This window comes from Neophocaena asiaeorientalis, unplaced genomic scaffold, assembly GCF_003031525.2.
Source record: "Neophocaena asiaeorientalis asiaeorientalis breed wild unplaced genomic scaffold, Neophocaena_asiaeorientalis_V1.1 scaffold110, whole genome shotgun sequence".
Taxonomy (NCBI): Eukaryota; Metazoa; Chordata; class Mammalia; order Artiodactyla; family Phocoenidae; genus Neophocaena; species Neophocaena asiaeorientalis.
Genome location: NW_020175053.1, coordinates 2963695 through 2987021, shown reverse-complemented (window position 1 = coordinate 2987021; position 23327 = coordinate 2963695). Strand labels below are relative to the sequence as shown.

Sequence of the window (23327 nt, the reverse complement as noted above, 5' to 3'; positions counted from 1 at the left end):
TAAACTCCTTGAGAGGTTCGCTATTTACAAAACCTTGAGCGTTTTCTGATTCAGAAGCAAGTGCTCTTTCAAGGGGACGTGTCAGGATCAGTTCTCATCATGGAGTCTCTCGTGGTGTTTTTAGATGTTTCTAAACTCCGTCAGGAGAACTGTCTCTTGGAGAGAGGGCTCACAGCTGACTTATATGCAGACCCCGTTTGCCTTCCACACAGGGGCTGGTACCCAAGGCAGATTGCAGTTGTCGAGGCCGAGCGAGGGGGAATCCTTCCCCTTGACTTCCTGGGCCCTGTGGTCCCCACAGCCCGACAGAAAGAGGACAAGCTAGTACTAGACTGCACACAGGGTGAGCGCACAGGAAAGACCGACAAGCTACTTCCACACTTGAGACCTCACCTTCCTACCAGGTATGGGCGACACTCAGGGAAACAAAAGCATTGCTGGGAAAGAAACGTTTTCCATCACTATGTTAGTTACTGCCTTTTCCACATGGGTATAGACACTCTTCCAAGCGGTAAACAACTGTTACGTGTCAAAAATGACTAAGCAAAAGGGTGTGAATAAAATCTTAACTTACAGATAAGGGCACAGGAATAACATCCCTAGTAGCTAAAGTGACACCTGGGATGAAAGCTTTCTGTTGCACAGACCAAAGAGAGGGTTAGAGCGCCAGCCTTATCGTTATCCTAACCTAATACCCCCTCTTGTGCCAAAAGCCAATGGGTGGGTTTGGTTTTGTTTCCCTGAAGAACCTGATGGGTGCTCAGAAGCCATGGGACCATGGGAGCATGACTGTGGCTGCCTGAGGTCGACACCGGTCTGACCGACGTGCTAAAGGCCGGTGACCAGCGAGGCCGCTCTGTGAGGCCCTGGGCTATGCGATCACTTGCAGGGCCACTGTCGTGATACCAGACCGAGTTTGCACTTGAAGCTGGGATAACATAAAGCACTGGCGATTTCATTCACACTCTCAGCAGCCCTGAGTCCCGCCACCGGCGCGCTCCCCTGTGGATGCAGGACAGGACGGAGTGACGAAGCGCCGGCGCAGTCGCTGGAAATCCAGTGTCTGTGATCAATTTATTTTTGTGTTATCTTAGGCTACCGCTACCGACTGACCCTGGTAAAGTTTCAGCTGCTGAGCGCCGCTAACTCATGCTGTGCAGTGCCCAGTGCATGGCGGGTGCCCCAGAGGGGCCCCAGGATTGGCCGCTGGAGGCGCAGCCCTGGGAAGGGGCTGTTCTCTTGGTTTTTTCATCCCTAACCTCCTGGAAACGACCCTTCCTGACTCGCTGGCTCTGACCTCTCCTCCAGGACCCCACACACTTCCCAAGTCGCAGAGTTCTGGTCCTCTACCCTCGGGGAGGTGAGGGGACCCCCCCCCTTCCATTCCCCTCTGAACAAGCCTAGATGCCATCTCTCCACCTCCAACTGAGGACTGGGAGACTCTTCACACCCACCCCTTTATCCTGAATCCAAGTACTAGCAACACCTGGGACCCTGCCATTCTGCTAACGGTGTCTCCAGGGATAAATTCACCCAAACATGATTTCTGGTGCAATGCAAAAAAGTTAAATGACGTAGGAATTTACCCTTTACAAAAGGAAAATTATTTCGTATTACCTAATACATGAAACTTGACCTATAAATGTAACTTTTAAAAAGGGGTGCACGTCTAGTGGTAAAGGAGGGTACCCGGCTCGGCTCTGCGTGGCAAGGTGCAGAAGGGGCTCCCTTAATCAGTTTTTTGACCCATTTAGATAAGCACGACCACAGCAACATGGGGCTTTGGTGTAACGCACATTCCTTGCCAAAATAAGTTCTTGGATACACAGGTACCTTATTTTGCATAGGACATGCATTTAAAATACCATGGTGCCATTTCAAGATCAACTGGTTTTTGGTTTTAAAGATACAGATCTCTCTCAAGAACAAATACAGAAAGCAGCAGCCATGGCAATTCCGAGCCTGGGTATCTGTTCACAACTCAAGTAGATCCGGGGTGGCAGGAACTGGATGGTCCTCGGAGGCCTGTGGGCAGTGAAGTCCGTCTCCTAGGAACTCTAGGGAAGGACTGAGCGGATGAGGGATCAGGGGCCAGGAACAGGTTACTCTGAAACAGCTGATAAGGGCACAGCTCAGTTAACGGCAGCCTTCTGAAAACAATGGGTGAATTGTTGATGTTTCTCTCAGAAAATTAACCTAATACTGACAAAACACATCAATCTGCAGGACAGTGAAAGTTATGGACACGCTTTAGTGTCCGGCGTTTAGGGCCCTTACTTTGCTTTGCTGGTCTGGCTGCAGGAAAGTTTAGATATTAGGAAGACCTTCCTGAGACCACAATGTCAGCATGGAAGTGCGTGCTTTCCAGCAGGGAGGGAGACAGTGATCTTTATGAGATCCCCAGGGGGCAGCTTGAAGGGATGTCCCTTCCACACGCCCTCCAACCCCGAGCCCAGGCTGCCCAGCCTGTGCGGGAGACAGAGTCCTTATAAAACACCTCTTGTTCGTTCTCTCTCCCTCTCCCTCTCTGTCTCGTCTCTGTCTCTAGGGGCCCTGCAGACAGAGAAGGTGGTGCTGAACCGTGGTCCGTATTTACCTGCCGGATGGTGTCTGTAAATCTCTCTGCCTCCTCTTGATGCCGCCTGGCCACCTGCGCAAGCTGACCCTGCAGCTCCTTTATCGATACACTGTGTTCAGGTAAAACGGGGGAGCCCCTGAGCTGATTGGTGGGACAAAGGAAGGGGTTTAGTGGCAGCAAGAACTTGGTCTGAGCTGAAGACACAGGACAAACGTGCACAAGGCAGGGATGCACATGGAGTGACATGGCACGCGTGGGCGCGGCGGCAGAGGAGTGACTCTCGGCAGCTCCGCCAGTGCCTCACCTGGGCTCCGCCTGCCCTGCATCTCTCACCCCAGCAGATGGGTGGGTAAGCGGTACCCATCACTTGAGCTTCGGCCACCATGGTAAGACAAACCAGGCCGAGAGGAGGCAGCCCCCATAGCAGCTTCGAGATGGCTTTTTAAATGCTGGGGGCGCCTGAGCTGGCAGTCCTGATGGTCAAATATGACCCCCTCACACACGGCCTCGTAGATTCACTGCCCAAGTTCACGTGTGCCTCTCAGTTGCATAGTTAATGAGTTCGTACGCTTTCCTGTTAGAGTTTTCCCTGCCCCACGGGAGGCCTGTCTTTCCTCCTCACATTCCCACCCAGGATGCTCTGGGTAACCAGCCTGGGGCTCCTTCGCCAAACAGACACACACGGTGCCTTGGAGGAGCTACATAAGATCTGCTTGCTACATTTTAGGTTAAAATACTTAAAGGAATCTTTAACATAATTGTTATTGGTAAAATCCATCTTTTATGTGCAAATGGCAATGACAGAGGCCGAGTTTCTCCTTTTGAAATGTTTTTCAGAGATGGAAACGGTGTCATATATGAAAATCTCAGTCATCATTAAAATTGAGGCGTGCCGTGCTCCTCGCTGGTTTCTGCTGCATGAAGATAGGTGATTTATAAAGCTGGGGATTAGAGTGGTCTGTTGTAAGAAAAACAGTTGTCACTTCGCTAGTTCATTCTGATTACATTTAACTCATCTGTTGTTTCTCGCCGAGGGTACCGCTGTTCTCCTCTGCTATAAGCTGGTGTTGCCTGGATCGTCATGAGTGGAGATCATATCCCAAGAGTAGGAAATGCAGACAATAAAAGAGCAGAGCACTTGACCTAGGCACAGGGTTGACTACAAGAGAATTTACAGAAAGAAGGACGGAGACCGAATATCAGAGACACTGGGAACTCACCACTTGGAGATAAAATTTTTGAAAGCTAGAGATTTAAGGTCATCCTCTTTTCAAGAGACTCAAGAACTACTGAGAACGTGAATGCCTCTGTACTTTGCTGGTTACTAGATATTATTACTGCAGGCTTTTATATCTACTAGGCAGAGTCTGGGGTTCTCTCTGAAGAGGGGTATTTCTCTACATATCGCATTTACCCCAAGGACTAATTTCTCATTTCTAAAAGTTCTATTCTTTTTTAATATGTGGGATCTTTCACAGTACAACTTACTTTTTTGTCCTGTTTGCTGGCCCTTGGTCAATCTGAGAGCGCTTCTTTTACAGTCTCTATCTGCTAATTTTAGGACGTGGAGGTCTCAGAGTGGCTCCAGCTGCTGCTGCACTAGCGCCATGAGCGCATCTGCGGTGGTGGGGCATTAGCTAGGATCTCGAGTGCGGCCTGGGCTGAGGATGTGTCCGCAGATGGTCTTCAATTTGCAGAAGCCAGCAGCTGAACAGAAATTCTCCTTTCCTCGGGGGTTCTGCAGCTCCAGGTGACATCAGCTTAGAGCCTGGTCCTGGTGAGGCCGCTGTCCTGACGGGTACCTGGGGAGGCTCCACGCTGCTGGGCAAGCTGTCCTATTGCCCCCCCAACCCCCATCATGGATAGACGCTTCTTCAGCCTTTCATAAAGGGCAGTTTGCAGGGGTGGTCCTGGTTCATTTCTCTCCCTGCCCATTTTCAATTCTGAAGTCAATTCCAACCCTTGAAGATTTTCCTAACTTTCTTGGGAATAGAGCTCTATATTTAAAAGGACATCACATATCTCACGTAGCACTATCTACTGAGTGCCTATAGCTTTCGGCTCTGTGCTGGGGACACAGCAGCAAGTAAGCGGCCCCCGACCCCTGCCCTCCTGGGGCTTCCCTCCTGCCCCTCTAGGAGTTTGGCACAGGAGTGCTTCCAGGTCACCTGGTCGCTCTACGGCCGGCTTTATTTTTTTTCTTCCTTTTGGCCATGCCGCACGGCTTGCAGGATCTTAGTTCTCCAACCAGGGATTGAACTTCGGCCCTCAGCAATGAAAGCGCCAAGTCCTAACCACTGGACCACCAGGGAATTCCTCCAGCTTTACTTTTTCTTACTTTTGGCTGCGTTGGGTCTTCGTTGCTGCGCGCGGGCTTTCTCTAGGTTGCGGTGAGCGGGGGCTACTCTTCGTTGCGGTGTGCGGGCTTCTCATTGCGGTGGCTTCTCTTGTTGCAGAGCACGGGCTCTAGGCGTGTAGGCTTCAGTGGTTGTGACATGCGGGCTCAGTAGTTGTGGCGCACGGGCTTAGTTGCTCCGCGGCATGTGGGGTCTTCCCAGACCAGGGCTCGAACCCATGTCCCCTGCACTGGCAGGCGGATTCTTAACCGCTGCGCCACCAGGGAAGTCCCAGATTTACTTTTGAGTTACATGCTACTCTGTACGTTTAAAATATGAAAAGCCTCTGTATTTTAACACATTTGGTACCAGCCCAAAGCTCTGAATTATTAGGTGTTAAAACGAGCACTGAAGTCAAGCTGATCTTTTAAGAAAAGCAGACCTATTAATTTAGTTTCTACATATTACACTATTTCGTTTGGTTGTCATCTTAATTATATAAACTTTTAATTTTGAACAAATATACAGGCCTCCTACTTCAGTGTCGTTCGATTAAAAATGTGTTCCTCTGTTTGAACCTCACCTTTGAAGGGTCACAGAAAAGGACCCTTGAAGTCCTATGAGGATGTTCATCTGGGACATTTGATTCACCTACAGCGGCTCCCGTGTCCTCTGTGGAGGCTGGTCAACGACAGAAACTTCTAGATCCTCCTCCTCTACGACACATTTTACTCTTTTCGGGTCTATTTTTGTTAATGGAACATTAAACTCTATGGACAACTAATTGCTCCTTGTCAGGGTGCCATTACTCCATTGTTACAAAAGCCAAAATACAAACAGGCTGTGGCAGAAATTTCCATCCAGGGCCACACAACTGCCAAATTCACAGCATCCTCACGCAACACGGAGGTCTCCTCCAGAAAACACGTACTTCCCCCTTTATCGCCAAGTTCCCAAAGGTTAGATTCTGAAACCATCCTCCGCCCACTCACCTAAGATTCTGACTAAGACATCGAACGCGCTGACCTCGTCCTGTGCAGGCCGTTTCCGTGAACGGACACCCTCCTCAGTGGCCCCCAGGCTGTGGGCTCGTGTTCATCTCGACACCACAGCCACCTCCCTGCGTTATTGCTGGGAAGCCCGCAGCCCACACCTGCCCCTACGTGGCGTGTCCCATGCCCATTTACACTGCTAATTTCCTGGCCATCTTCAGAGATAGTGGCTTATAAGTTACTTTCCACACTTAAGGAGACAACTTCACTATCTCGATATACCAAAAACAAACAAAAAAGCTTTTCATCGTAGCCACTTATTACACACTGGCAACACTACTAACTAGGACTCCGTTCCGCCTGCATCCCTGTGACCTCATCTCCCGTGACTTCCATTTTGTTCTGGCCGGTTTTGCTACCCCTTCTTCCCAAAGTGGTTTATCGGGTCAACACCTGCGCACACATACTTGGCATAAACCCCACGTCGTTTTATCGAGGCTGGTATGTCACAGCTGAGGCCGAAGGGATAGCTCGTTGATTAAAGGACAAGAGGAGGGGCTCAGGAGAAGATCTCTGAGATTTCTGACCCAGAAACTCAATCCTCTGGGCACAGGCTCGGTGTCATTTATGTGTGTAATCTGACCAGTGCCCGTGCTCGGCTACTCCTCATTCAGAACTATTTTTAAGGCACCCCACACATTCCAAACCACATATTCCGTACCCTGCTCTCCTTAACAAATGGGAATCTCTCAGCAGGTTTGCCGGGAGCCACAGGGAGCAAAGTCGGGGAAGAATCCAGTGCCACATGAGAATCTCGCTGATATCTACCGAGACGAACGGGCAACAGCAGGAGTGGTCCTTCTGAAGCCTGGTTGCTTTGTTCTCCTCTGAGCAGCTAACTTCTGTGAGGTTGCATTAGTAGGTTAGTGGCTGTTAGCAGGTTGTGACTCCGGCTCTCTCTGGCTGTGACAGTTCTGAGGCTGGGTGGATACACCTTTCCCTCCCCCGAGCTTATCGTGTGCAGTCAGAGGGGCGGACCTCTCACTTCACAGATCTGTTATCTGCTAACACAGTACCCTGGAAGAAGGTAGTTTTTTTCTTTTTCACCTTGTTGTTGTTACCGCTGCTACTGGTACTGCTAGTACTAGTAGTAGTTAAGTTTGGGTGTTTAGCCAAACACCCAAATCTTGTCAAATAAGCACTTAACTTCTTTCCCCTTTCCCCAAACTTGAAAATCTATAAGGCAAGAAACATAGAAAGCACTTCACAAATGGAACTTGAGAAATTGGAACTGAGAAATTTTCTGAACTTCAGCTTAAGTTCAGAAAGTTGTTTCTTCTTTTAAGCCACTGATCCTGGGGCTCCTATCAGTCCCTCCACCACCCACTCCCAGGAGCTAAGGGCCAGGAGCTGAAGGAAATTCACACGTGTACAGGAGTAGTTGGCTATGCAGACAAACCAGGGTCATTTCAAGGGCAACGGAAGAGGTAGTAAAGAAAACTGCTAACAAGGGGGAGGGATGGATTGAGAGTTTGGGATTAGCAGATGCAAACTACTATATATAGAATGGATAAACAAGGTCCTACTGTATAGCAAGGGGAACTATGTTCAATATCCTGTGATAAACCATAATGGAGAAGAATATGAAAAAGAACATATATAACTGAATCACTTTGCTGTACAGCAGAAATGACACCCATGCCATGTGACGTGTGTCCTTAACCCAGAACAGCTTCTCTGGCTGGGCTTCCCTGCTCCCTGACGGAAGCTTCGTGCATTGTTTCCATTAGAGCCTCACAGGAAAGCAGTTGTTGGCAATGAATTCGGTTACATTTTCATTAAAAGGTTTTAAGAGTTCTGCTCCCTAGAACTGTCCATTGTACAATTCTTTAATCCAAAGTAATATTCGAAGACCAAACTGAGCAGTCTGTCAGGGTGATGTCCACCCCAGGGATGCAGCAGCTCCACTGAGTCCAGACCCTACAAGCGATCTCCACACGGCTCTTCTCATAAAAGGGAAAACTATGGAGCCATCAGAGGGGTCCTAGAACATGTTTCATCTTTTAGAAAGTATTTTAATATACAATGTGTTTGCATCCGTAATTCAGTTTTCTCTTCTGTGTGAAATGCCTTGGTGAATAAAAAATGAGAACAAAGGATATTTAACTCCTGAGTAATTCTATTTCCCCTTCTAGAAAACGATGCTCCTGGACCTTGCCTTTCACTTTGAGTTTTTTTACTTCCTCATTAAAATGTATAAAATTAAAGGAAACCAGACAGATGCTTAAAAGAAGAAACATTCCACGGCAAGATAGCTGGCCACACAATTAGTCCCCCGGGGGACCTGCATTTGGAAACACCACCCCCACGGAGACAGAGCTTGGTTTGGAGGTGCCCAGGCCCAGTGGGGACCAGTCCCTGCTGTACAGGCAGCACTCCTCACAGGAGGGGTCGGGGTGGGGAGAGGACTGACCAGGCCCAAGGAAACGGTTCTGGACCCAGTTCCACCACCAGCCGGCTGGGGGGGTGGGGAGAACTTGCTGACACTGCATCACACTCTTTCTTCTCATCTGCACAATGAGGGGATTCGTCTGAAGTTCCCTTCTGAGCTACACTGTTCAGTGACCCTAAGTCACAGGGCAACAGCTAACTCTGCTAATTGACCTATTACGAAGGTTTAGTTTTCCCACAACATTGTTTGATTCAACGAAGCATTTCCCTCTGTCCAAAACCACTGCCAGTTTCTGAAGCTCTGCAAAGCACACGTGTCTGGGCAAGCAAGGAGCACACTCATGACTCCCGCAGGATCCAGCAGGGCCTGGGGGGGCGTGTGGAGAGGAGCCCTCTGACACTCACCAGAGTGAACCAGACGTGGTTACGTGGGACATGCCCTGAACGGTGTATCAGAGGGAAGAGGGCTCCAGGGACAGGACCAGGGAGCAGCCCGTGGAAAACGAGGAAGGGCCACGGTGGGCAGAGAAAACTGGTGTCGACACCCCGCCTCTGGCCATGGGTTTTGGTGCCAGTACCCCGTGTGCAGGACAGGGCGCAGACGGGCCGGTCGTGGCCTTACGTGTCCTATCATTTGACGTACTCTGATTGACTAGTTTTTGCTCATTTTTACTGTATATTTATAGTTATAAAATCATACAGGAAAAGAAACAAAATCGGTACCAGCCACAGGAGCCGCAACACTCCTCGTCCTCTCCCCTGCCTTTTGGGAACTGCTATGCCTCAGAGCTGAATGGTAACATCCCCGCTGGGACTGATGAATGAAGACCCTTCAACCCAACCTTTTCTAATGCAGAACATACGGCTCTAACCCTGCAGTAACCTGCCTCAATGGGCAGTACCAGAGCCAGACACTCACTCCTCGGGGCCACCTGTCCTTCTGTACTGGGTTGAATTACTTGCAGGGAAGAGCATTCACCGAGAGGACAACTGTTGCATACAATGGAGTATTTGTGATGGCTCCGAGCTTTTGTGGACATGGGTTGCTATGACAACGGACTGCTGAAGAGCCGCCGGGTCAGGAGAGCAACCCTGAATCTGCCCTACAACTGGAGCACCGGCACGGAAAACGTGGGGCGCGCCCACAATACACAGGAGGGACATGCTTGGTTTTCAGTCCTGCTTTCCTTACTGCCTGATAAGAAGCCACAGAGCACTCGCCAATCAGTCTCATACGCTTTGCCAGAGGACCCAGGAGAACCAGTGCCCCTGCCCTCACCCTGTATGGACCCCTCAGTTCAGTTGCATGCAATGGATTCTGATTCAGTTAAGTCTCCCCTGGTTCCACATCGCCCCCCCACCTCCCCGTTCCGTACGGGCCCCGGACCCAGGTAGGAACCCTCACACCACACACGGCAAAGGAGGGGTAGGAGGGGAGGGGGCGTGGCCGCTGGGACCCACCCCTGCTGACCTCCAGGTTGAAGCAGCTCTGGGCTCCGGGCCGGCAGCTCCCCGCGTCCCCGTCGGCTCGACGGTGCAGCTCCCGTGTGGCTCGGAGGTGCAGGGGCCCCCGCTCCTCCCCTCGCTCCTGCCCGGGCTGCCACTCCAGCTGATCTCTCAGTTTGGACTGTTAGGTGCACGGGAGGGATTTGTTTTTTGTTTGTTTGTTTTAAAATTTTAAACAAAACACAAAGGACAAGAGGGCAGGGTGAGGTGGGGAAGGTAGACAGATGGCTGGAGAACTACGGGATGAGGAAAAGCATGACCAGAGAAACCAACGTAAACACAGCGGCCTCAGAGAGAGAAGAGAACAGAGCCAAGATGAAGCTGAGCAAAATGGCGGGCTGAGAGATCTGAAAAGCAAACAGAGAAAGAGGGAGAAGGCGGCAGCACGCTGGTTATGAGGCGCATGCGATGGGGACGCATGTGTCAGACTCGCCCGCAAGCGCACTACTACCCACGAAGGATATGGAAACAAGGCTCCTGCTGCTTCCTCTCTGCGGTCGCGCGGCGAAAGCCACAGTCCAGGGCGGCGCACGCGAGAGCGGTCCTGGGGCTACTCCACTCGCCGCCCGCTGCTCCGGGGGTTCTCTGCCGCGCTCCTCGCCCGGCCGGGCTGTGTCGCAGAGGGAGCGGGTGGGCTGGCTGCCTACGGCCTTCAGGGCTGGACTGTCCCTGGGGCAGGGAACCCAGGCAGGGACGCACGCGCTCCCGGGAAGTCCGCTAATTATCCTGACCATGAAGTGCGTTTGTACTGCGTCTTAAACTCCTCTTTGCTTCTTCGTTGGGATGGCTGGTCGTTCGGGACGCCAAAACAAAAAAGAAGGGACAGACTGCGACGATCCTAGCGCTGCCAGCAGGATTAGCCTTGCGTCAAGAGGGAGAAGCTCTTAGCTAAGAGCAGCGGCGGTGCAGTTAAAAATAAGAGGAAAAGGGAGAAAGAAACAAGGCGACAAAAGAGAGCTAAACCAAATCAAACCAAACTGGGGGTGGGGGGGTAAAGAAAAAAAAGGAGAAACCCAACCAATAGAAAGGTTTTGGTTGGAACTTGAGGCTTTAGTACAATGCAGGTTTGCGATCATAACCAAGCAGCCGTGAGCAGGATGAGCTGCAGTGCGGCAAGGCCAGCGAGGAGGAGGAGGAGGGAGCAGGGAGGCAGAGCCGGGAGCCCCCTTACCTGCAGGCCCGGGCCCAGCTCCTTCCCCAGGTTCCCGACGGGGGAGTCCCGGGACACGGAGGTCACAGAGGACAGGAAGCTGGAAGACTCGGTGAGGTGGGGCAGAGGGGACAGGCCCTCCCCCAGCTGCTCCACCTGCTCCAGAAAGGCCTGGAGCTCCTTCCTGAAGGCCTTCATCCTCGCATTGAGGGTCCCCAGCAGCTGGGGCTCCTCCTTGGCGCCCTGGACGCCGGCTCCCGACAAGGACCCACTGCCCTGCAGCGGCACGTCCGTGAAGCCGTCAGTGTCGGTGATGATGCGCTCCACGGTCCGCTCCAGCCGCTCGGCCTCGTGTCTGATGCTCGCCAGGCGCTCTGAGCCCTCCCGAGCGCGGAGCAGCTCTGTCGGGCACTCACCAGCCTCCGACGGCTTCCCGCTGCCGAAGCCCGACGTCTTCTCGAAGGTCTCCTCCGAGTCGCTCTCGCCGCCGATGGGGCCCTCCCGCCTGGGCTGCAGCGAGCGGCCGTCCTCCCCGTCGCTCTCTTTCTTGCCCGCGTCGCTGTCAGCGTCGCTGTCGCGGGGACTTGGGGCGCGCGGGCCCGGGGGCGCGGCCGGGTCACAGCGTGGGGCGCCCAACAGCAGCACCTGGTTCTCATGCTGCAGCGTCAGCACCTTCCCGCTCAGCTCCCTGATCTGCAGCCGCGCCGCTTGGAGCTCCTCCTGCAGGGGCGCTCCACCGCTCGCGCCCCCCACCGGCCACGCGGGCTCCGGCCGCGGCTCGAACTTGAACTTGCTCAGCTCGTGGGTCAACTGTCGGTTGTGGTCCTCGATCTCGGAGATGGACCTCCGCAGCAGCTCCGCCTCCTCCTCCACGAATTGCAGGTGCCGGCGCAGCTCTGCGGAGGACTCCAGGGAGTCCCCGAAGGGCGAAGTCGGAATGCCGGGCAGGGGCTCCCGGCCCGCGGCGTCGCGCTCATGCTGGCCCCGCAGGTCCTCCATCTCCGCCTTGAGGCCCCGGTTCTCCACCTCCAGCTCCACGATCTTCCGGCCCAAGATGTTGGCTTCCTCCTCCACCAGCTTCAGCCGCAGCTTCAGCTCGGCCTCCCGAGTGCTGGGCGGCCCGCCGGCCTCCCCCGTGGGGAGCGGGCTGTCCACGTCCCCGTAGAGGGCCTTGTACCTCTGCAGCTCCTGTTCCAGCCCGTCCTTCTCCCGCCCCAGCTTGGCCATCTTCCTGAGCATCAGCGAGCCCTCCTCTTTAGCAAACTGGAGCTGGCACCTCAGGTCGGCGCTGTCATCCTGCCAGGAGAGAGCAGCCCAGAGGACGGTTATTTGAAAATACCCAATGTTCCTGTTTGTGACGATTTCCCTCGCACCTCGCCCCCGACACACGCACACACAAAACACCGATCTTCCCGTCAGTGCGTGGAGTCGCTCATTAGAGGGACCACGACAGAGCCACGGTGAGCCCGGGGCCTTCATGGGGGCACCGGGGACTGCTGGTGGTGGCTTTGTCACAGAACAAAGGAAACCAGTTTGGAAAAACGTGCACATGAAAACCATCACCCAGGAGATGAGTGAATGAGATGAAACCCAGCCCCGTCAGCAACGCGGCGACTGCCCCCCCACCCCCGCGCTCTGCCTCCTGTTACTTTGTGGGTCCACCCTGACAAGTGAGAGACCCCAGACCCCTTGCTCAGCCTGGGGCAGGCAGACAGGCCTCTGTGGCCACTCCCACCTGTTGCCACTTACCTCCTACCTCATCAGAGGGATGGGCCAGCACCTCACAGGTATTAACAGGATGGGGAGGCCAGGTGACCCCAAGTCAGAGCCCGGCTTTGCTGGAACCTGAGACACGGCAACCCAACTCTCCTCCTCCCCTAGCCTCCCCTCCCCCAACGAATCACAGGGATGGCATGAGGACAAATCATGAGATGACGGGCATGAGGGTGCTTTGGAAGCCAAGTTGCACAGTAAGTACCAAGCTGTGACGGTTAGTATGAAATGGTTACTGCAAACCTAATCCCGGGTGACTCGCACCCTCCTCTCCCCATGCGAACTTGACTTTGGTTACGTTCTGCGCCTTTAGTGGCTGTAACACAGCACGAAATTAAACTCAGAAACCCAAGGCAAGGTGTTAAGTGGTTTAAAACCTGAGAAGTGGTGGTCATCGGGATCCCAGAGGATTCTGGAGGGTCACTGGAGCAGGCTCGCGGCTACTAAAAGCCCACACTCCTCGGCTGAGGTCAAGAGGGCAGTTTCTGGAGCAACTGGAAAGTGGGCTCTGCCTACGCAGTGCAGGTCTCAATGCCCTGAAACTGCGTGAACTCTTCATAGGCAGTGGCTGGCAACAGTGACCAATTTCACGAATCATTCCTCTGTGATCGGCTACCAAGTTTCAACAGGCTGTCATGGGGTCAAAGGCTTAGGCAAAGGCTCCCCCTGCCACACAAACTCAGTGATGCGCTGGGTGGTGGTCACACCCCATCAACCCAGGGGAGGCAGAGTCGTCAAACCAATCTCCACGGCAAGTCAGCCCCCCGGGGGAGGATGACTCTTCCAGATCACTTGTGTGCAAACAGGCCCACAGGGCTGGCGCAGCTTCATCCTCAGAGAACATGGCTCATTCTCCGCCCTGTTCTTGCCGCTCGCTTACCATTGGGCAGAAAGACATAGAAACGCCTCCCTGGGTGCCCACACCTTTCCTCCTTCCACCCCTAGACCCCTCCTGCCCGAGCCACAAACCCATGGAAGGAAAGAAAAGCAGAGTGACAGGTAAGATTCAAAGAAAAATCACAGGCCAGCTGTGAGCCAGAACCACACGGAAAGCAGCCCTGGTGCTGCCTGCGCACCCTCTGAGGGACTATCTCTCACGCCACCTCTTAGCAGAGGGCCTACCGGTCCCGCTCCTTCTGTCCATGGCACCAGGGGCTGAGCGCAGAGCCCTGGGGAACCAGCCCCTTTTGTCCAAAGCAGAACCCTCAATCAAGGTCGTTGTGAAGGTCAAAAGGAACAGCATATAGATGACTGGTTTGTATGTAGCCAATCTCCACACTCTAGCACGCTGAAGCCAACCTTCTGCTTTGTCTGAAACTCAATTAATTTGGGGAAAAGGAGCCAGTAATTCTGTTTTTTTTTTTTCTGTTCGCACATCAGGAGAGTTATATATAAATGTCACTGGGAGGAGAGCATGGTCTTCGTGATCTAAGAACTTATCACATTAAGGATCTGGGTTGTTTTTGGTTAGGCAGACATAACAAGGGTGTCTGTGACTAACTGAAAATAAAGCTGTCTGCCCGGCTCAATGGAGCAAGATGGGTTATCACTGCTGGGGTAATGATATATATATATATTTTTAAAGGGCCTACATAGAATACACGGGCTGTAAAAGACATACTATATTTAATCCTAAGGGGAAAAGCATACTTACTTGTTGATTCATTCATTCCTTCGGTAAATACTGAATACCTACTATGTACCAGAAATTGGCATGTTAAACAACCCAGTTTCTTAGAACTTTTGAGAGTAGAACAACCAAAAGCATCTTTTCAATTTTTGGTAAACATTGATTTGTAGGAAATCTATTGTATCCAAATACACAGAGAGGTCTTTGTTGTCACAGGAAGGAATGGAGTTTGAATAAACTAAAATACATATCAATGGAGATAAGATTGTCAATACTTTGTAAATGAATCAGTTTGGGGGTGACAAATCTGGGATAGGAAGACCCTTAGCCCCATCATTAACTTGATAGCCAGTGTTTGTCCTGTGTCCAAAATCACCTAAACGATCCTATCTCCCCGGAAGCACAGAAATTCAACTTCGTGCCTGGGGACAGACACGGAGATCGGAGAGGAGAATGTTGCCAGCCACAAGGGAACTCCACCTCCAGCCCAGGACGCAAGCCTGGGCGGATCCAGGGATGGGCAGGGCCCCAGCCGTGACCAGTGTCCTGACCCTACTTCCCTGGAAGCTCACAACTGGTGAGGCCTTGAGATGGTGGAGGCCAAGGGGCAGAGTCACCTGCACAGTTCAGGATGCTTTTGTCTCAAACCAAGATCAGAGGGTCTCAGGCCATCTCTCCCGAGGGTTTCCCCCAAAAGTTGAACTGAGAAAGCGGGGAAGGCACACGAGAGGCACATGGAGACTGGGCCTTCCCCAAGCGTTCTGTACTTGGCTGTAAGTACTCATCTGCACCCCCCTTATACAGGTAAAAAAAACCCAGAGAGCCCTGAAATTGCCTTGATTTCTAGAAACCTCGCACCATCCGCCCCCACTCCCTCTCTGCCATTCCCCGCAGTCTGATTATAAGTTACAACCATCCTTCTCTGTCTCCTTGAACTTAAACCCAGGTCAGGTCAAGAAACAAGATTCTATGATAGGGCTTCCCTGGTGGCACAGTCGTTAAGAATCCACCTGCCAATGAAGAGGACATGGGTTCGAGCCCTGGTCCAAGAAGATCCCACATGTCGTGAAGCAACTAAGCCCGTGTGCCACAACTACTGAGCCTGGGCTCTAGAGCCTGCAAGCCACAACTACTGAAGCCCGTGCACCTAGAGCCCATGCTCCACGACAAGAGAAGCCATCGCAATGAGAAGCCCGCTCGCCGCAACTAGAGAAAGCCCGCTTGCAGCAACGAAGACCAACACAGCCAAAAATAAATTAAAAAAAAAAAAAAAGATTCTATGATATACCCTAGTGAGCGTCCAATTCATAGATTACCTGAGGATTGATCAACTATCCAAAAAGCCTTCCTGTTCCTTAAAGAAACTACCCACATACGAGAAATTCTAATAGATGATTAAAGCATGCTTCATTTCTATGCAACACCCATACATTACTAGGCCTGACTAAACCATGACTAACGCAGTTTTTGACAGAAAGGCCATCTCTGAAGCCAAGGGAGTGTGTGGCTTTAACAAAGGGATCAGACTTCCTCACTCAGTGGAGGCGGCTGGAGCAGTGTTTTGGGGGCTGGGTGTGCGGGCAGCTGGGCTCAGCCTGTTCTGGGGCGGGAAGCCAACTCCTTCTAATAAGATGGGGAATCACAGCCTCAGCTAAAGCAGCACGGGCTGGATACCCATCTTATCTTGTAACTGAAGACTTTCTAAAACTCAGCCAAGACTCCAGGGGAGGGGTCTAGGCTGATCTCAGGCTCCGGTTTCAGGAGATGGTCCGATAGCTCCAGGAATGCAGCGTGAAAGCAGGTCCAGTAACCTTCCCACGTGACACACCTGGTGCAGGCAGAGAAGGCAAGCAGGGCATGGAGGGGAGGACACACACAGGGCCACCGCTGCCACCACCAGCGGAAAGGCCTTGACAAGCGACAGAAATATATCACTACGGGTATATATTCTTTGGCTTGCAAGTCTGCCGTCTGGCCAGCCCCCCAGCGCTGACTGCACGTGCTCCTACCTTGCGCCGGGGCGCCAGTTTCCTCTGAGTTCTGGCTGCGGACCTGCAGTTCCCAAGGCGCTCCGTTCCACCGCTCTGCCAGACAGAAACTCCTTGCTCAACGGTCCCGCAGGCCAGGCGCGTAACCTGCTCCCGAGCCCGGGTCTCCCCTCTCCTGTCCCCAGCCTGACTGACCCTCGGGTGAGTACACTGTGCGCTCTCCATCCCGCGATGGGGAGGGATGACCCTTTTAAAGAGAAGCTCTTCCCTGGTCAGGAGCCAGTACGTTGAAACAGACTCAAAGCCCAAGGGGGTTGAAGCTCCCAGTAGTGGGGACGACGGATTTTAATGTCGCCTTTCTTAGCGGATTCCAAAGGGAGATTTGGGGAGCAGAGACGTGGAGAACGGTTAACCTCTGGCATTCCTCCAGCTCACACAGCCAGGCCCTCCGTGAAGGCTGCTCTGGGGACGGGGGACTTTGGAGAGGGGAGAAAGCAAAGGGAATCAGGTGTGGGATTCACAGGGAGGCCGGCCCCGGGCCTCGGAGCTCGTAGTTTCCTGGACTTACTGCATTTCTCTAATTAGTCCTCGCTCTGAGAGCTCAGGAAGCTGACACCCCAATGATGCCTTGTTCTCGCCAACACCTAATACTAGCAGCAGTTTTTTTTTTTTTTTTTTTTTAAAGAAGGAATCCAGCAAAGCGAGTGTTCAGAAAAGCTAAGGAAGTTCTGAAGGCCACGTGCCATGTGCACAGAAAGGGCCCCACTCTTACCACCTTGGAGAGAACACCTTGTTTTCAATTAGGACAATTTAAGACACCCTTCAGTTTGTGCATTAAAAAAAAAAACAACCAACACTCAAAACGATGCTTTATGGATGACCCGACACAATGGCAGCCGTGCTCTTTTACTACTTTACTGTGTGAATGTCTTCGAGGCCAGAACGCCTGCCACCAGCTGTGAGCACGGCAGAGCCCTGCCTGAACGGCACGCAATTATGCTGCTCAGGAAGCCAGTTTGCTCTCCTCCTTCTTAAAGAAACCACCAGCTGATCGGTGCGAGAAACAAGAGCTGTTGGTTTGGGAAGACAGTTTTCACCCCACAGGGGCTTCGGATGGGTCCAGATGTTGGGGCAGCTCATGTTTCTCTGACGATATTGAAGGTGACACTAACACTTGAGAAAATTCAAAATGAGGAGACGTCGTAACATGAGTGTGGAACGCTGCTTACCTGAGCGAAGGCTTTCTTTTCTTTGTACATTTCCCGGCTGCCTCTTCTCTTCAGGGAACTCTGAAATAGATCCAGGTGACATTCTGTTACAGAGGGCGGGGGGGTCACACGGGGGAGCCGGCACTAGGTGGCAGGTCCCCACTGGGAGGGGACACACACAGTGGACGGAGGCTCTTTTTGTCACTGGAATCAAGAAACAAACTAGAGTCAACAATATGAAGGCAGTCGGGGGAATTCCCTAGTGGTCCAGTGGTTAGGACTCCGAGCTTTCACTGCCGTGGCCTGGGTTCAATCCCTGGTCAGGGAACTAAGATCCCACAAGCCATGTGGCACAGCCAAAAAAGTATGTAAATATAAATATAAAAGAATACAATACAGTACAGTAAAGGGAGCTGGGTGAGCTCAGGGAGGCCTTCGCATCCTGAGAGGCTTTAAGTCCTGATTATTGGATTTGGGGTTTTCCCCAATCCTTCAGTTTCATGAAGGAGGGAGTCTTGGGTCATTGTGACTGTGGAGGGAAGACGGGAAAAGGAAAAGGGTAGAAAGTTTTGGGTAAAAGATATGTAATGTTTCTGGAGCTGCGTTACCTTCCGAATTATGTTTTGTTTGGGCTAATATCAAAATGAATTGCCATTTCCGGAGTGCCTGTGGTCAGCAGTGAGGTGAAAAGTGGTCGCAGGGAGAGATGGTGGCCCTTGTTTACGGAGAATCCAGGTTGCAACATTCTCCACGACCCCACGCCAATTCCTGATTAAACATACCTCTTAGGTCTTAGCGAGTTCATCATTTCTTCTTGTGGGAAGCGGCCAGGCTGGGTCCCCGCCTAGTTTTACATGCGTTACAGCGCACCTTTGCCTGCTATGGGCAAGAAGTGTGTCTGAAGTAAATCAAAAGGCCAAGGGATGCCTAAGACAGGAGCACAGGGAGGCAGGGCAGTTCCCGCTCACGCCAAGTGCGGAGACAGAAAGAACGGCTGGAAGGAGAGCCAGAAGCTCTGAAGGGAAGACAAAGGAACTTGAAACCCGAAAGGATGGGTATAATCACAGCACAAGTTAGAAGAAAGCAGTTTGGAAAGTTAAGAGACTCCCCCCACGGTCAGCTTCACCTGAATGAGGGGGACCTGGGTCCCCTGGGAGCTGACCCAGAGAGGGGCAGTGCCCTCTCTGCTTCGTACCTTTGCTGCACCCCGCACACTGCCCAGCCTGGGAAGGAGGCTCTCCTGCAAGTCGCCTCCATGACATCAGATCTTAACGTTAATTCACTCAGTTCTGTGTGCATTACAGTGTCTCGATGTCAGAAGGTTAGACCATGCCATTTATTGGATGAATTTCAGGGTTGAGAAAAAACTGAAATTCTAGCTGTCCCTGAGCCTCTCGGAGGCTGGAGGCCTGGGGAGAAAGGTAACTGAGAGAAGGGATAAGAAAGTAGAGAGTCGGCATGGGGTGTGGGCGCTCCCCGGCCAGCCAAGGGGGGTGGAGGCTTGTCCCTAAAGCCCCAGCTGCAGAAGCGGCTTTCTTTCCGTTAGCTTTTTCTGTAAAAGCAGGGTCAGACTACAAAGAGAATCACCATCTCCTCCAACAGGTGAAGTTGAGCCTGTCTTAAGAAGGGCTTGAGTTTTTGTACCCATTGTAAGTAGGTTTTCCAAGGTTCTTCACGCTGCAGTGAAGGAGTTTCTTTGATCTGAATGAGCCGAGTGAGACGAACGCTTCCGACGATTCACTATAGAGAAGAGTTACGATAAAGCATCAGGGAGAGAGGCTGTTCCCGAGGCTTCAGCCTGAGGGGTTTAATTCTGGGACTGTGGTCGCAACCAGGGCCCACAGTGACTGCAGCAAGCCAGCCTTCTGCAAGCCGCCCTCCCGCATCACACCTTCCAAGAAACGGAAAACAGATTCTGCACTTGCTGAAAGAAAACTGTCTGGAAGCCAGAGGAAAGCTAGAAGTGGAGACAGAAGTTTCTGAAAATCTATGCAGAATCACAGTTGCTGCATTTCGGTGCTGGAGGAAGGGGCGCTTTCTGGGGGAGCTCCCGCTGGAGGGGCCCGGGCACAGATTCCTCTGACCCGCCCGGGTGTCTTCTTCCCTTGCCCTGCCCTGAACAAAACTGCCTGAGTCCTGTGATCCATCTAGCGAATCAGGGGACAGGCAGGAGTTTGTGGGACCCCCAACATAGATCTCCGCCACAGTGGCAACTACAACAAAAAACACTGCAAGGATTGAGATTAACCAGCAATTAAGAAACCATAAAACTTTGGTGATGGACATAAATGAATGCTAGATGTTGTCTGATGGGAAGACCTATGTTACAAAGATGTCACATTTTCCCCAAATAATTTTATAAGTCATTTTAACCAAACTCCTCTCTGTCTCCATATATACATAGTGCAACATATATACACACAAATAGTATGTGTGTGTGTGAGTATATATACATACACACACAAATACTTTTTGTATATTTGTAAGGGAGATAAGAGGATGGAAGGACTTGACAAAAAGATTAAAAATTCAACTAGATCAGGGATAGGCAAACTTTGGCCATCAGGACCAATGAACCCACAGCCTATTCTGTGACCAAGTTTTACTGGAGCACAGCCTCATCTATGGATCAGAAAAAAACAGATCTATACCATGTATTTTTAAAAATTCCAGATGACTTAAAAGTCTAAATGTAGAAATCACACACACACACAAAATCCCAGAAAGAAAGAGATGAATTTCTATTTGTTCTGGGGGCATGAACTTTATAAACACAAGAAACAAAAGCTGAAACATCCAAGGAAAAGATAGAGTGGATTTATAAGATTACAATATTTTTATATTATCAAAATAAACCACTTACAGTATTAAAAAGCAAATGATAAAATGGAAACAAAGATTTTTCAAACACAAGACAGACAAAAGAATACTATTTGCCAAGCAATAAAACCATCTTAATAAGAAAATAAACAAATGGCCAATAAACACGATGACTAGTAATTAAAACAACAAGGTATTGTTTCTCACTTTGAGATTTGTGGACCAAAAGAAGTATGACATCCAGTGTTAGCAAGTATCCCCAGAGGCCGCCGCCCCCGACCGAACAGCAAGTCAGGGGCTGGCGAGGGGTCCTATAGCACTTCCAGTGGGCAGCTCAGCCTGACAAGTGCACATATATCGTCAGCCAGGAACCCCACCTCTGGGAGCGTACCCTAAGGAAAAACGCAGAGATCTGTGTGAAGATTTGAATGAATCAAGAGTGCTCGTCACAATACCTTCTGTAATAGTAAATGAATACCGCGCAGGTTATTAAAATGAGGTTTTTGAAGAATACTTAAAGATGCCAGAAATATAATACGTTAGAAGGAAAATGCAGATGACAAATACCATGTATTTTGTGACTTCACTTTATATCTAATAAGTTATAAGTATGCATATGGGGAAGGGGGGTGGGATGAATTGGGAGATGGGGATCTACGTATATACACTACTGATACTATGTATAAAATAACTAATGAGAACCTACTGTACAGCACAGGGAACTCTACTCGATGCTCTGTGTTGACCTAAATGAGAAAGAAATACAAAAAAAGAGGGGATATATGTATATGTATAACTGATTCACTTTGCTATACAGCAGAAACTAACAACATTGTAAAGCAACTATACTCCAATAAAATTTTTTTTAGAAGTATGCATTACATGTGTATGTGAGAAAAGTAAACTAGAGAAATGTATATCAGAATGTTAATAGCGATCCTCTTCGGATGATAGAATTATGAATGAGTCAATTTTTTTTTGTGGCTTTTCAAAGTCTCCAAATTATCTACAGTGAACACTATTTCCTTTGCAATTAAAAAAAAACAGGAAATTAGAATCCGTTTGTAAAGAGGTCAGAGAAAAGAGGCTATCACTGATGTCCTACGTACGGTTTCAGTAGCGCTTCATTAGAAGTTATCTGCCAACTTTTGGGTCTCTTTCCATAAGGTGATATTGTTATTATTAGTCTGGTCCTTGAGGTATGACTGGTACATATACGGTTAGCGAAAAAGACCAGTAAGCCCCCTGAAGATAGCAGGAACCAGCCAGGTACCCCACGGCACTGCAGGCAGGTGCCAAGCCGTCCTGAGCCCCCGGCCGGGGTGCAGGCCCCTCTGCGCTTGCGCCTCGAGTCTCGCCCAGGCAGGGATCTGTGCTCTGGGTGCACTGGCTGGGGACCCTGGGTACAGAAGGAGTTGTATGAGCATCATGGCCGGTTCACCCCTCGGGATGACTCAGATCCAGTGGAGTGTCTCTACCAAGAAACAGTAAGGAAAGGGGTGAATGCTGACTATCAAATAAACACAACCCAGAAGGGCGGCTCCCCTGTGATTCAGTCCACTCTTCCTTTTTAGTCTGGCCAACTGCCAACAAATCAACTCTCAATTCCTACTGAGAAGGGAAAAAAATTGAGTTTGAATCCAAATTGAATCCATCTACGCTGATGCATTTGCTGAGTACTGAATGTGATTAAATAAAACATGAAGTTAGGCAATTTGGACTTGAATGTCAATTCTTAACGCTTCCTACTTTAAGTGAGCCAGTTTCTTCCAAGCCATTTCAGAAAAACTAACAAGCTCTCAATTGCTACAACGTTTCAGAGACAGGCTTTGGGCTTAAAATTTAGATTGGGAGTAAAAGGAGGCAGATGGCCCCCACTTGCCACAACTAGAGAAGGCCCCCGCACAGAAACGAAGACCCAACACAGCCAAAAATAAATAAATAAAGAGGCAGATGAAATTTAGAATGCTGTAAATCATGAGTCAGGATGGGAAGAGTAGGGATGGAAGCAGAAGATTTCAGAATTCTTAGATTCTTATTATTTAGAAAGTTGTTTGGATTTGGGGGGCTGATTTGCAGCACACAGTTTATACCATCAGAATAAGAAAATGAAGGTGCCTAGATCTTCTTCCTTTTAGGAGGACATTATCAGCGTTCATTTCACCCACATTACAGTTCTCGTTATGTTAAGAGACGCGAAGGAAAGGGATTACCAGGTTCTCCTCCAGCCGGAGGCACGAGGTCCCGGCTGGCAGACGTTCCCTTCCCTTTCGTCTTCTCCACTGGCCCCTAAACACCGCCCAGGGAGACTGGTTCCCTTCACTCTGCTGAAGTCAGCTGCACCACGGTTCGTCACACCGCCGGCTCCAATACACAAAAGCCCCTGGGATTCTGGGGAAAACCCTCCAAGGCCGCAGCGGGAAGGACACCCTTCTCCTCGGCCTGCCTGGGAGGGAGTTACGATGTTCACAACTGCCTCTTGCTGGATGCTTATTCGTGTCAGGCTGGATGAACTCTCTCCATACATGGAACCTAACTTACTTCTCACAGAACCCCGAGATACATGATGTATAAGATATGCTCTTATCACTGGTTAACAGACAAGAAGACACGGAAGTCAGGTCATGTTTCAAGGTCCCCCAACTTGGAGGTGGGGCACCAGCCTCACCCCGACTCCTAGCCCTCTGACCCACAGAGCCGCGCTCCAGGCCCAACAGCCCAATCTCCCCATTTGGTCTGGTTTTCTTTTTGTCTTCTTGAGGCTTCTGAGCCCCAAATGGCTGGGGTTTTTTCATCCAACTAGTATCTCCTTTCTTTAGCAAAAGAGCACCAAGGACTATTACAGGAATGGTTGCAACCTGCTAAACTCACGAGGTACCTCGAAGCAGTGAGATA

General features: G+C 50.8%; 1 protein-coding gene across 8 annotated transcripts in view; it reads right to left on the bottom strand.

Annotated features, from left to right (window-relative positions):
- The window catches only part of MTCL1 (microtubule crosslinking factor 1), a 119568-nt gene that overhangs the window by 32592 nt on the left and 63649 nt on the right, over positions 1-23327 (bottom strand). For 2 of the 8 annotated variants that reach the window (XM_024763805.1, XM_024763809.1), the window contains 4 exons: positions 17634-17693; positions 16426-16500; positions 11035-12309; positions 9829-9984 (listed from right to left, as the gene is read on the bottom strand). In XM_024763805.1, the coding sequence (XP_024619573.1) occupies positions 9829-9984; positions 11035-12309; positions 16426-16500; positions 17634-17693 (1566 nt within the window). Of the gene's footprint in view, positions 1-9828; positions 9985-11034; positions 12310-16425; positions 16501-17633; positions 17694-18394; positions 20015-23327 lie in introns of those variants that run through there. The other 6 variants (XM_024763810.1, XM_024763812.1, XM_024763807.1 and 3 more) reach the window with 5 other exon arrangements.